Source organism: Oncorhynchus masou, chromosome 33, assembly GCF_036934945.1.
Source record: "Oncorhynchus masou masou isolate Uvic2021 chromosome 33, UVic_Omas_1.1, whole genome shotgun sequence".
NCBI classification, from domain to species: Eukaryota; Metazoa; Chordata; class Actinopteri; order Salmoniformes; family Salmonidae; genus Oncorhynchus; species Oncorhynchus masou.
In genome coordinates, this window is record NC_088244.1 from 616,316 (window position 1) to 631,175 (window position 14,860).

General features: G+C 43.8%; 1 protein-coding gene across 1 annotated transcript in view; it reads left to right on the forward strand.

The window, feature by feature from the left end:
• Nucleotides 1–14,860, forward strand: part of LOC135527667 (filamin-A-like) — a 64,450-nt gene that overhangs the window by 26,726 nt on the left and 22,864 nt on the right. The window contains 13 exon segments of the mRNA XM_064956154.1: nt 54–151; nt 553–700; nt 797–915; nt 4,513–4,590; nt 4,870–5,032; nt 5,931–6,131; nt 6,663–6,800; nt 6,895–7,021; nt 7,209–7,345; nt 8,946–9,142; nt 10,364–10,477; nt 13,317–13,460; nt 13,545–13,668. Coding sequence (XP_064812226.1) covers nt 54–151; nt 553–700; nt 797–915; nt 4,513–4,590; nt 4,870–5,032; nt 5,931–6,131; nt 6,663–6,800; nt 6,895–7,021; nt 7,209–7,345; nt 8,946–9,142; nt 10,364–10,477; nt 13,317–13,460; nt 13,545–13,668 — 1,788 coding nt within the window.

A 14,860-nucleotide genomic window follows, 5' to 3' on the forward strand; every position in this document is an offset into this window, starting at 1 on the left:
TAATTTTTTTTATAGATGTGTGTTTCTAAGTTTTAAGTAATGTTTTGTTATAGGCCTGTGCCCTGATTGGGACCAGTGGGACCAGACTAAACCAGTGGACAATGCCCGTGAGGCCATGCAACAGGCTGATGACTGGCTGGGTATCCCTCAGGTAAACAAGCTACGCTAACCATCACATTGGTCTCTGTGGAATCATGCTACCATTATAATCATTACAGAGCTGTGATGCTGTCTGTAGGTGACACGGCATACAGTTAGCTTCATGGCGTAAGCCTAGTATTTGTGTGCAAGGCTGAGTTGTCATGTGGGCAGGGCTTTCATGCGAGGTTGGCAGATCTGGAGACCTTGGTAGCGTGCTGTCAGTTATCTCTGTGGTTGGTGTTTCCTCCCACAGTGGGCAAGTTCTCAGAACAACACTCTGTCTCTGTGGCTCTGAGTGCGTGTGGGTGCTTTGTGCAGCTTGAGATCGTCTGAGGTAGTGGTTAAGGTCTACATCAAATCACGCTACCCTCTGCTGTGTGTGTCTAAACAGTGTGCCATCTGGTTTCCTAGGTGATAACCCCAGAGGAGATCGTTGACCCTAATGTAGATGAACATTCCGTGATGACATATCTGTCCCAGTTCCCCAAGTCCAAACTGAAGCCTGGTGCACCCCTCCGCCCCAAACTGAACCCCAAGAAGGCCCGCGCATACGGACCAGGTACACACTAACAAATGTTTTCCTGTCTCTCTCTCACACAGACCTAAATATTTTCCTCAGCCTCACCTCTTTTGCTCTTGCTCTCGTTCTCTCCAGGTATAGAGCCAGTAGGTAACGTTGTGATGAAGAAGGCGGTGTTTACAGTGGAGACCATCAGTGCTGGGATGGGAGAGGTGCTGGTGTATGTAGAGGACCCTGCCGGACACAAAGAGGAGGTACACACACCCCGCATATACAGTCGAAGTCGGACGTTTACACGCATTTAGGTTGGAGTCATTAACTCAGTTTTCAACCACTCCACAAATTTCTTGTTAACAAACTATAGTTTTGGTAAGTTGATTAGGACATCTACTGTGTGCATGACACAAGTAATTTTTCCAACAATTGTTTACAGACATTATTTCATTTATATTTGTATCACAATTCCAGTGAGTCAGAAGTTTACATACACTAAGTTGACTGTGCCTTTAAACAGCTTGGAAAATTACAGAAAATGATATCATGGCTTTAGAAGCTTTTGATAGTCTAATTGACATAATTTGAGTCAAATGGAGGTGTACCTGTGGATGTATTTCAAGACCTACCTTCAAACTCAACCTCTTTGCTTGACATCATGGGAAAATCAAAAGAAATCAGCCAAGACCTCAGAAAATAAATTGTAGACCTCCAAGTCTGGTTCATCCTTGGGAGCAATTTCCAAATGCCTGACTGTACCACATTCATCTGTACAACCAATAGTACACAAGTATAAATACCATGGGACCACGCAGCTGTCATACCGTTCTGGAAGGTGACGTGTTCTGTCTCCTAGAGATGAACGTACTTTGGTGCGAAAAGTGCAAATCAATCCCAGAACAACAGCAAAGGACCTTGTGAAGAAGCTGGAAGAAACAGGTACCAAAGTATCTATATCCACAGTACAACGAGTCCTATATCGACATAACCTGAAAGGTCTCTCAGCAAGGAAGTAGCCACTGCTATAAAATCACCATTAAAAGCCAGACTACGGTTTGCAACTGCACATGGGGATAAAGATCGTACTTTTTGGAGAAATGTCCTTTGGTCTAATGAAACAAAAATGGAACTGTGGCCATAATGACCATTATTTTTGTATGAAAAAGGGGGAGGCTTGCAAGCCGACGATCACCATTACAACTGTGAAGCACGGGGGTGGCAGCATTTTGTGGGGGTGCCTTGCTGCAGAAGGGACTGGTGCACTTCACAAAATAGGTGGGAAAATGATGTGGATATATTGAAGCTTGGTTGCAAATGGGTCTTCCACATGGACAATGACCCCAAGCATACTTCCAAAGTTGTGGCAAAATGGCTCAAGAACAACAAAGTCAAGGTATTGGAGTGGCCATCACAAAGCCCTGACCTCAATCCTACAGAAAATTTGTGGGCAGAACTGAAAAAGCTTGTGTGAGCAAGGAGGCCTACAAACCTGACTCAGTTACACCAGCTCTGTCGGGTGAATTTTGGCCCATTCCTCCTAACTTATTGTGGGAAGCTTGTGGAATGCTACCGGAAATGTTTGACCCAAGTTAAACAATTTAAAGGCAATGCTACCAAATACTATTTTTGTGCATGTAAACTTCTGACCCACTGGGAATATTATGAAATAAATTTAAATCTGAAATAAATCATTCTCTATTCTGACATTTCATATTTTTTAAATAAAGTGGTGAGCCTAACAGAGAATCTTTACTAGGATTAAATGTCAGGAGTTTAAATGTATTTGGCTAAGGTGCATGTAAACTTCTGACTTATAAAAATAAAGCCAACTGGATGGAATATGGGGAAAATGCACAATTATTTTTTAAATCTTAAATAGAAATGCCGCCAAATTATTTACAGAAACTTGTTACAAATGATGGTGTTACCCATGATTCACCAAAGTACTTTAAGGATCTGTTTTCATTTCAGTCTCCTCTAACTGAAGTTAATTGTATATTAATAATAGGAAAGAAAATCCTTACAATTAACAGCTGTACAGACTCATTCGAAAATTACAGAGGAAACTTAATGCAATTAAAGCCTTTAAACCACAAGGCTGGAGGTATACCAAACCTTTTTGATATACTCAAGAGGACCGTTCTTAGCGTGTTGTAACCACTCTGTAAATGGTCGATTATCGGACACTCGGCAAGGTATCCTGTTTCAGTAATAATGAAATCAGACAAGTTAAAACAATTGGAGGACCCTTACTCTTCAGTGTTGTGATGCAAAATGTATAGAATTTAAAAGGTATTGTCGGATATTATTTATCCTAGTCAGACCACAGGTTTTTTACGATACATTGGAGAAAATATAACAAGTACTGGAAACAATAGAACACTGAAATATCTGGGAAACCAGGCCTGGCATTCATAGCTGACTTTGAAAAGGCCTTTGAGGAAGTAAGACTGGAATTTATATACAATGCCTGGAATATTTCAATTTTGGAGACTCCCTTATACAATGGGTTAAAGTTATGTATAGTAACCCGAGGTGTAAAAGAGTCAATGGCTACTTAAAGTTTTAAACTGTCAAGAGGAGTAAAACAAGGTTGTCCACTATCGGCATATCTATTTATTATGGCCATTGAAATTTTAGCTGTGAAAATCAGATCCAAGTACTTTTTCTAACCTCTCTGGATTCATATTATATACGTATTGGATCACAAAAAAATGCAACTTGTACATTAGAGTGGTTTACCAATAAAATGGTCTGTTTGGGTAGTGGACATACTCTGTATACAAATCCCAAAAGAAATTATCACTCCAAAAAAATAGAATCAAGTTACCAAAAATAGGTCAGATCTTACTACCATGGAAAGGAAAATACCGGTCTATTTGTGGAAAATCACCCTGGCTAACTTTAGTCAGTTCACAATTTACCTATTTGCTGATGGTCTTGCCTACATCTAGCGAACAGTAATTTAAATTGAGAGAAATTACATTTTATTTGGAGTGGCAAGCCAGACACAATTTTAAATGCTTTATTTATATAATGAATTTGGGGTGCATAAATTAAAATATTAGACCTCTCACTAAAGGCTTCAGTCATACAAAAGTTAAAGTTAAATCTGAACTTCTATAGCAAATTAGTAAGACTGTCTCACCCGATATTCAAGAAAGGCCTTTTTCCCTTTATTCAGATTACAACCCCTCTCTTTCAGTTATTTAAAGGAAATCCCAAATATCGCTGTTTTTTAACATAAAGTTGGTTGCAGTTTCAATTTAATCCACCAGAAAGACAGAATAAATCATATAACAAATATTGTGATTAAACTCAAATATAATAAAAAAGTATAGCTGTATAGCTCTCGGTGTCTCAATTACATTTAAGCATTTGAAGTAGATAATATTTTGTTTTTTAACAGTAAACATTTCGAATGTCATATCTATATACAGCATTGTAATGATGTGCAAATAGTTAAAGTACAAAAGGTAAAATAAATACATGTATTTCCAATGGTGCTTAATCTTCCATGGTTGTCCTGTTCTCATGGCAACAGATCACAAATCTTACTGCTGTGGTGTTTCACCCAGTAGAAGTTTATCAATGGGATTTGTTTTCAAAGTCTTTGTAGGTCTGTGTAATCTGAGGTGAATGTGTCTCTATGGTCAGTCATTTGCCAGGAGGTTAGGAAGTGCAGCTCAGTTTCCACCTCATTTTGTAGGCAGTGTGCACACAGCCAGTCTTCTCCTGAGAGCCAGGTGATGGTTTTATGGAAGGTTTGGGAATTGCGTACTTTTAGGTGGTTGAAATGTAATGTCTCTTCTGGATTTTGATAATTAGCGGGTGTCTCTCTCTATCCTCCCCGTCAGGCCAAGGTGACAGCCAACAACGATAAGAATCGTACCTACTCAGTCTACTACATTCCCAAAGTCACTGGGATGCACAAGGTAAGCCTAAACGAACCCTACTTAATCCTAGGTGATGGTGCTTTGTGTAATGTTAGGTGACATGTTTTTCTGACCAGGTGACGGTGCTGTTTGGTAACTCACTAGGTGACGGTGCTGTTTGGTAACTCACTAGGTGACGGTGCTGTTTGGTAACTCACTAGGTGACGGTGCTGTTTGGTAACTCACTAGGTGACGGTGCTGTTTGGTAACTCACTAGGTGACGGTGCTGTTTGGTAACTCACTAGGTGACGGTGCTGTTTGGTAACTGTGTTTTACCAGGTGACGGTGCTGTTTGCGGGGCTACACATCAATAAGTCTCCTTATGAGGTGGAAGTGGGGATGGCTCAGGGAGACAGCAGTAAAGCTACAGCCCAGGGACCTGGACTAGAACCTGCCGGGAACATCGCCAATAAGACCACATACTTTGATGTCTACACCGCAGGTACACTCTGTTCTCTCTTCACAGCCATTTTAAAATCACCATGGGTCTCTTTCTGACATCCCTGAGCAGTTTCCATTCTCTCAGGCAGCTCCGTTAGGAAGGACGACTGTATTTTTGTTGTGGTTTAAAAAAAGGGGTTTTTAAATGCACAAATACCTTCCCTGTTATTGTAATGGTGAGAGGTTAGCATGTCTTGGAGGTATGCTATAAAATGCTAACCTCCCCTGTTATTGTAATGGGGAGAGGTTAGCATGTCTTGGGGGTATGATATAAAATGCTAACCTCCCCTGTTATTGTAATGGTGAGAGGTTAGCATGTCTTGGAAGTATATTTGTGTGTCAAACTTTCTCATTAGTCCTGATTCATTCAAGACAATCCATAATGTTGGTAGCATCCACATTCATGTAGAAGTCGTTTTGATATATTCTATTCTTATTTGCAATTAAAAATGACTAGTCTAGTGGTTAGTGCGTTGGGCCAGTAACCGAAAGGTTGCTAGATCGAATCCCCGAGCTGACTAGGTACACCTGTCGTTCTATCCCTAAAACAAGGCAGTTAACCCATTGCTCCTAGGCCATCATTGTAAATAAGAATTAGTTCTTAACTGACTTGCCGAGTTAAATAAAATTAAATGAGACAATACATTACTACTTTAATACACACAAGTGAATTTGTCTCAATACTTTTGCTCCCTGAAGTGGGGGACTATGTACGAGAAGTGCTGTAATTCCTAAATGGTTCACCCGATATGTATGACATGTGGCATTAAATGAAAGCTGAAAGTCTGTATTTTAACCCCATTGTTTTTTGCGTATTGGGCCAAAAATAGTGCTTCTCAGTCCCATAATTACGGAGGACGCAGTCTATTGGTATGATGCTAAGCTGCCCCTGTCTCCAGGTGCTGGTGTGGGAGAGGTGGAGGTGGTGATCATGGACCCAGCGGGTAAGAAGGACGTGGTGGTGTGTCAGATAGAGGATAAGGGCAACAGTTCGTACCGCTGCACCTACAAACCCACCCTGGAGGGGGCCCACACCATCTACGTTACCTTCGCCGGGGGACAGATCAGCAAGAGCCCCTTCACTGTTAACATAGGAGAGGGTGAGACAGACTGAGGGAAATGAGGCTGAGTGGCTGACTTTACTTTGTCTGGTTCTGTTATTCTGGTTCTGTTTCTGCTGTTCTGTTTCTTGCTTTGTTGTTCTGGTTCGGTTTCTTGTTCTGTTATTCTGGTTCTGTTTCTTGCTCTGTTATTCTGTTTGTCACTACTTTTATATTCTAACTGCTTCTCTCTCTCTATGGAAGGATGGAGGGAGCTGGTATCTCTTCTCTCTCTGGAACAGCTTCTTCCTTCTACTGTCCTGTCACTTCCTGGGATCTCTCTTGGGTGCTAGACTCGGTGTGTGTCTCATACTATTCATTGTGACTCATCCTTTTTCATAGACTGGTGTCATCTCTCTCTAAACCTCCAAACCCAGACTGACCCAGTGTCTACACACACACACACACACACACACACACACACACCTGCATGTGACTCAGCCGGTCCTTATTTAGCAGTTCCCCTGGGGGTTAACGTCATCCATTCAAACTATAGACTGTGTTCACCTCTAACCCTCCTCCCTCCCCCAGCGTGTAACCCCAGCCTGGTTCGGGCTAAGGGGCGTGGTCTGCAGCCCAAAGGCCTCAGGGTGAAGGAGACGGCTGACTTCAGAGTCTTCACTAAAGGAGCTGGGACTGGAGAACTCAAAGTCACCATCAAGGGCCCCAGTGAGTCAACTTCCCAGCAGCAGCCTATGTATTTAGTCAACACACTCTGACTCAATTTTCTTAATGACCAAACTGACCCTGTGTGTGTGTGCAGAGGGTCTGGAGGAGCCCTGTAAGAGGAAGGATCTAGGAGACGGAGTGTTTGGGTTTGAGTACTACCCCACCACCCCCGGGACATACAGTATAACCATCACCTGGGGAGGACAACACATCCCCCGCAGGTACATTTACATTAACCAGAGTGACATAGTGCATTCAACCAAGTCTAATAGGGAAAAGGACTAAGTCATTGCAGGTGAACTCTGGTAAATAACTGATCCTCTTTGCAACATGTGATGTGTCAACAACAATTAATAGTCATGAATAGAGGCCTGGTGTAATGCTGTCACATATCACTTCCTGTTGCAGTCCGTTGGAGGTGAAGATTGGTTTGGAGGCGGGGCCACAGAAGGTGCGAGCATGGGGGCCCGGCCTGGAGAGCGGCATTGTGGGTAAATCTGCCGACTTCGTGGCCGAAGCTGTTGGAGAGAATGTGGGAACACTGGGTAAGTGTACACACACACACACACACACACACTCTCTTGTACGGCTAACTTTGTGGAGACACAATTCAGTCCCATTCAAATTCCAATTTTCCCTTACCCCTAACCCAAAACCTAACCCTAAATCTAGCTCCTACCCCTAAAATTAAACATGGCTCCTAATAGAGGTCGACCGATTTATGATACTGATTGTTGGAGGACCAAAAAAAAACCCGATGCCGATTATTTAAAAAAAATATATTTTTAATGATGACAATTACAACAATACTGCTCAATTTGGTTTAAATAATGTGAAAAGTGTTAAAGTAAAAGTGCAATATGTGCTATGTAAGAAAGCTAATGTTTAAGTTCCTTACTCAGAACATGAGAACATATGAAAGCTGGTGGTTCAATATTCTTCCCAGTTATGAAGTTTTAGGTTGTCGTTATTATAGGAATTGACTCGTCAACTATTTCTCTCTGCCACTTGTATTTCATATACCTTTTGACGATTAATGTTCTTATAGGCACTTTAGTATTGCCATCCTAATCTCAGCAGTTGATAGGCTTGAAGTCATAAACAGGTCTGTGTATGCCAGCAGCTCTTAGCAATGCTTCAAACACAGTAATGTTTGATTGCTTACGAGCTTGTTGCTGCCTACCACCGCTCAGTCAGACTGCTCTATCAAATCCTAGATTTAATTATAACATAGTAACAGACAGAAATACGAGCCTATGGTCAAATCTGAAAATTATCATTTAGAAAACAAAACGTTTATTCTTTCAGTGAAATACGGAACCGTTCCGTATTTTATCTAACGGGTGGCATCCATAAGTCTAAATATTCCTGTTACATTGCACAACCTTCAATGTTATGTCATAATTATGGCAAATTAGTTCGACGGCCCAAACTGTTGCATATACCCTGACTCTGCGTGCAATGAACGCAAGAGAAGTGACACAATTTCACCTAGTAAATATTGCCTGCTAACCTGGATTTCTTTTAGCTAAATATGCAGGTTTAAAAATATATACTTCTGTGTATTGATTTTAAGAAAGGCATTGATGTTTATGGTTCGGTACATTCCTGCAACGATTGTGCTTTTGTTAAATCATCCCCCGTTTGGCGACGTAGGCTGTGATTCGATGAGAAATTAACAGGCACCGCATTGATTATATGCAACGCAGGACAAGCTAGTTAACCTAGTAATATCATCAACAAGTGATTGTGAAGATGGATTGTTTGTTTAAGTTTAATGCTAGCTAGCAACTTACCTTGGCTCCTTGCTGCACTCACGTAACAGGTGGTCAGCCTGCCATGCAGTCTCCCCGTGAAGTGCAATGTAATCGGCGTCCAGAAATGCCGATTACCGCTTATGAAAACTTGAAATTGGTCCTGATTAATCGGTCGACCTCCAGCTACTAACCGTTAACGTAATTCTAACCTTAACCCTAAACCCCCAATAAATAGGATTTGACCTTGTGGGGACTAACAATGTCCCCAGTCGGTCAAATTTGTGTAAGTTTACTATTCTTGTGTGGACTTCTGGTCTCCATTAGAATAGGTAAACACGTCCACACACACACAGAATCTGCGTGTCCTCATCAGAAGGTCTGTGTCCAGGTTTCTCCGTGGAGGGTCCGTCCCAGGCGAAGATCGAGTGTGATGATAAGGGCGACGGGTCATGTGACGTGCGGTACTGGCCAATGGAAGCAGGAGAGTATGCGGTGCATGTGCTCTGTAACAACGAGGACATCCAGCACTCTCCCTTCATGGCTGAAATCACTGCTGCTCCGAACAAGGACTACTACCCTGATAAGGTATGTTAAATCACTGCTCTAAACAAGGACTACTAAGGTATTTATATTTATTATGGATCCCCATTAGTTCCTGCCAAGGCAGCAGCTACAATTTGTACAATTTTAAAAACATTACAATTACATTCACAGATTTCACAACACACTGTGTGCCCTCAGGCCCCTACTCCATCACTACCACATATCTACAGTGCTAAATCTGTGTATATTTCGTATGTTATTGTCTCTGTGCCTGTTTGCTTCACAGTCCCCGCTGTTCCATCAGGTGTATTTTATCTGTTTTTTAAATCTGATTCTACTGCTGCATCAGATACCTGATGTGGAATAGAGTTCCATGTAGTCATGGCTCTATGTAGTACTGTGGAATAGAGTTCCATGTAGTCATGGCTCTGTGTAGTACTGTGGAATGGAGTTCCATGTAGTCATGGCTCCATGTAGTACTGTGGAATAGAGTTCCATGTAGTCATGGCTCTATGTAGTACTGTGGAATAGAGTTCCATGTAGTCATGGCTCTATGTAGTGCTGTGGAATGGAGTTCCATGTAGTCATGGCTCTATGTAGTACTGTGGAATGGAGTTCCATGTAGTCATGGCTCTATGTGGTACTGTGGAATGGAGTTCCATGTAGTCATGGCTCTATGTAGTACTGTGCTCCTCCCATAGTCTGTTCTGGACCTGGGGACTGGGTATGTGTGTTAAGATAAAAGTCCACCCTGGGGAGCCCCCCGGGGCCCACCACACCGGGGCCCACCATGTTTCAACTTTAAGAATATGATGAGGACTTTATCTTAACACATACCAGTCCCCAGATATGTGGTAGTGGTGGAGTAGGGGCCTGAGGGCACAGTGTGAAATCTGAATGTATTGTAATGTTAAAAAAAATTCTTAACGCAGTGAAGAGGACTTTATTATCTTAAGGTTGAAACGGGGTGGGCCCCGGTGTGGCTCCCCATGGGTGGGCCCCGGTGTGGCTCCCTGTGGGGTGGCTCCCCAGGGGTGGGCCCCGGTGTGGCTCCCCAGGGGTGGGCCCCGGTGTGGCTCCCTGTGGGGTGGCTCCCCAGGGGTGGGCCCCGGTGTGGCTCCCCAGGGGTGGGCCCCGGTGTGGCTCCCTGTGGGGTGGCTCCCCAGGGGTGGGCCCCGGTGTGGCTTTCTGTCTAAGCCGGGTTTTGAACCGGCAACCCTCCAGTTGCTAACCTGTTTGATGCGCTCTCTTTGCTGTGTCCAGGTGAAGGCGTATGGTCCAGGCCTACAGAGCAGTGGTCTTGCTGTGGGGAAACCCACTGAGTTCACCGTCGACGCCAAGCTGGGAGGGAATGCTGCCCTCAACATCCTGGCACAGGTACGTGTCTAACACACTGGGGGTGATTTAACGTACATAGCTGTACGTGTGAGGTGTCATTGTATTCGCTGAAGGACAGTTCAAACCAACTGAATGCGGCACAGCCTGTTTAACAATGATACTAAGGGTTTCTGTCTTTCTACATGGCAAATTCATTATTACTTACATTATATATTTTGACATAAGTAAATGGTGGGACCAACAGCAATAATAGTAGTAGTGTACATGGGATTACCAGCAACAATATTAATGAGAACCATAATACATTAAAGCAATGGGAGAAAACCAGTCTCATCCTGACTAAGACTCATGACACGGTATGAAAAACAAAACCACATGGGAAATATTATCCACATTACATTGCACTTTTCACTCGCTGTCCCTCAGGTTGTGGCAGGAGGACACATATTTGGCTGCCAAAACTGCACATTTTGGATTTTCACCTAATAAATATTGGATTTCTTTTGTTTTAAATTCTTTGTATTGCCTGATAATTTTGGGAAAGACATTCTCTTAGGTCTGAGTACTTGTCAGTGTAATAGGAAATGCAGCCAGTGAAAGATGTCTGTACTGTTTGCATCTATAGGCCTGTTTAGTACCATGTCGTTTATTGGGCCGTGATGCTTCATGGTTGGGTTCTGCTCTTCTCAGATGCACTGTGATTTTACTGTGGGCTGACTGAAGGCTCTGAGAGACTCTGGCTTGAGGTCGGTGAGGAAGTAGTCTACAGTACTACTGCCAAGAGATGAGCTGTAGGTGTACCTACCATAGGAGTCCTCTCAGCCCACCATTGACTATGTACAGACCCAGTGTTCCACAGAGCTTCACGACCTGTACTCCGTTTTTGTTTTTCACTTTGTCATAGTTGTTTCTGTGGGGGTCTGTGGGGAGGGAAAGGTTGTTGCTTCCTGGTAGGTGTTTATCTCCATGACTGATAATAGTGTCTGGTTCTTCTGCTGTTCTAGCATTCAGGTCTCCACAGACCAGGACGTTGCCTTGGGCCTGAAAGGGACTAATTCCCCCCTCTAGAATGGAGAAACTCTCTTCATTGAAGTAGGGGGACTCTGAGGGGGGAATGTATGTGGCACAGAGAATGTTTTTATCTGTAAATACAGCCTCCTTGTTTTTAACCAGAAATAATTATCCTGTTTTGATCAATTCGATTGATTTAAGTAGTTCAGATTTATACCATATTAGCATTCCTCCTGAGTCTCTGCCCTGTCCTGAGTCTCTGCCCTGTCCCGAGTCCTTTAATTTAGTGGATGGTAGGATTCTCTCCCTATAACCTAGTGGACAGCCAGTGGAAACATCACCTCTGCACCATGTTTCCTGTAGTACTACAATATCAACATCATCAATGTCTTTCAGGAAGTCTGGGTTTCTGCTCCTTAGCCCAAAAGCAGAGGACTTCAAGCCTTGTAAATTCCAACATGCAACGTAAAAAGATTTCTGTTTTTTCTTCTTTACCTTCAAAATGAGACAAACACTCACAATCCAACAAGAACTATTAAAATAGGATTTTTCAATTAACGTAAACTCTTATTATGCAAATGTGATTTGTTTATAATTTAAGATATAGTTTGTCATGCCACTTGGGTGGGTGTAGTGAGGATGGTGGAGTTCTTGTGCTCATCTTACCATGACCCTCTGCCTATCATGTGAGCATAGTACACTCAGCATTTGTTTAATGTCACTCATTTTGTTGGTGGAGGCTGGGCCAGTTGCTCCACTCACAGCCTGTGCGTAGCTCTGCCTGCTGGGCTGTGGGTCATTGTAGGGGGCTGGTAGGCCTCGTCTGGGTGGGTCTGAAGCTGGGCTGGGGTGGTCTGTGGTGGGCATTGAGGTTGGTGCTGTGGTCGTGGCTGGGGGGGTCCAGGGTGCTGGCCTGCGGTGTTGTCTCAGCTCCGCTGTTCCTGAGTGGAGCTCTGGGGTGGAGAGGTTGGGCTGCGGTTTAAAGCGACGTCCTTGAGTCTTGGCAAGGATGGGGACCGTCTCCCTGTACAGGTGAACATGGTCATAGAGACAGTCCAGATCGTGGTGATCTAGCTGCTCCTGCAGCCTGTCCTCTGTCCTGTTTCTCTCCTGCAGCCTGTCCTGTTTCTCTCCTGCAGCCTGTCCTCTCTTAGTGTGGCCAGATTGTTATTAATGTTCTGCCTGTCTTTTTGGAGATCTCTCACCTCCTTTGTTAGATCAGCCATCTCGCTCTCTCGCTGAACTTCTTTCAGATGCGTTGCAAGGTTGCTGTCCAGCTCTGTCCTCAGCTTGGTTAGGAGCTCTAAGGTCTGGTTGCTGTTTGCTCACGCTCTCCCTCAGCAGAACCACCTCCCCCTCCAGTCTGGTGAACTCATCCCTCATGGCAGCCATGGTGGTGAGGAGGGCCTGAGCCTGCTCTGCACTGAGGGGGTCGCGCTCCTCCTGGGGCGTGTCCTCCACTATGGTGGGAAGAGAGGTGCTGGATGTGCCTTTTTGGGTGGGAGGAGTAAGAGTGAGGGTGGTGCTGGATGTGCCTTTTTGGGTGGGAGGAGTAGGGGTGAGGGTGGTGCTGATGGAGTTTGTCTTGTGGGAGGGCATGTCACTGGTGTTCTCTCTCTCTCTCTGCTCTCTCCTTATTGGTCTGAAAGTCTGTTTCAAACAGCCTAATGTTACCTTGCACCATGACAGTCCCAGTCTGGTAGAGGTTGATTGTTATCATGGTGCTGTCAGGGTCGTCTGTCTCTTTGACTTTCAGCTTCCACCCATTACAGATTCCCTCTTTATGGATGGATAGTGAGAGCAAAAGTATTCATCTCATTCTAAACTCCAAAATATGAAATATATCATGATCTCTGTCTCTCTCTAGGATGGTGAGGGAACCCCAGTAGATGTTCAGGTGAAGGATAACGGTAATGGAACGTACACCTGCAGTTACACCCCCAAGAAACCCCTCAAACACACCGTCATGGCGTCCTGGGGCGGGGTCAACATACCGGACAGTCCCTTCAGGGTGAGCACCCATACAGAAGAAATGCTGAATGGGGACTTCAGCTTCACATACACTCTTGCTGACCGTTTTCTCATGTATGTGTAGATGACTATCGGGGCAGGCTGCCACCCTAACAAGGTGAAGGTGTCAGGTCCTGGTGTGGCTAAAACAGGGCTGAAGGCATTTGAACCAACATTCTTCACTGTGGACTGTGCTGAGGCGGGACAAGGTAAGACTGTTACACTACACCAGCCCAATTCTGATTCCCTTCTTCCCCAAGTGTGTCTTTCACCTTTCGCTCCTCATGGATTTAAAAGGAATAAACTCGTATGGTGTGACGTGGAAGCTCCCTGTGCTACTCGGGAGTAGGGCTCAGAGCATGGAAGGTATCGTATGGTGTCTGATGTGGAAGCTCCCTGTACTACTCGGAGTAGGGCTCAGAGCATGGAAGGTATCGTATGGTGTCTGATGTGGAAGCTCCCTGTACTACTCGGGAGTAGTGCTCAGACCATGTGCTGACCAGCTGGCAAGTGTCTTCACTGACATTTTCAACCTCTCGCTGACCCAGTCTGTAATACCAACAGTCCCTGTGCCCAAGAACGCCAAGGTAACCTGTCTAAATGACTACCGACCAGTAGCACTCAAGTCTGTAGCCATGAAATGCTTTGAAAGGCTGGTCATGGCTGACATCAACAGTCATCCTGGACCCACTCCATGTCTCATAGCGCCCCAACAGATTAACACATGACGCCATCTCTATTGCACTCCACACTGCCCTCTCCCACCTGGACAAAAGAAACTCATACAGGACCAGTCCAAAGTTTGGACACCTACTCATTCAAGTGTTTTTCTTAATTTTGTTACTATTTTCTACATTTGTATAGTAATAGTGAAGACATTAAAACTATAGTATAACACATGTGGAGTCATGTAGGAACCAAAAAAGTGTTAAACGAATCAAAATATATTTGAGATTCGTTAAAGTAGCCACCCTGTCTGGATGACAGCTGTGGACCCACTTGGCATCAGATATGGAGAGTGTTGATTTCCTGAAATACATCTCTTCACGTTTATTCATTCAACGTTATTAATATGGATATCTCAAAAGTACTCTTTTCGATTTGGCTAATTTTAGATATTGTTTGGAACAAAATACTCTTCAAACATGTCAAATTTCCAGAGGGCTTTCTGGTACTTTTAACGATGTGACCCATTTTAAACAGAAATTGACATTGGTCATTTACCAATCACAGCACACTAACGTTTAAAGGATACTTTTGAGAGAATTTTTGTTGATTAAGTGAATGTGTGTTTCAGAATGTAGATGTACTCCATATGTAAGAGCACACTATGGAATATAATGATACCAAGAGGTCTATCATGTTAACAGGTCACAGGGTCTGAATTAATCTGGAGTCAAG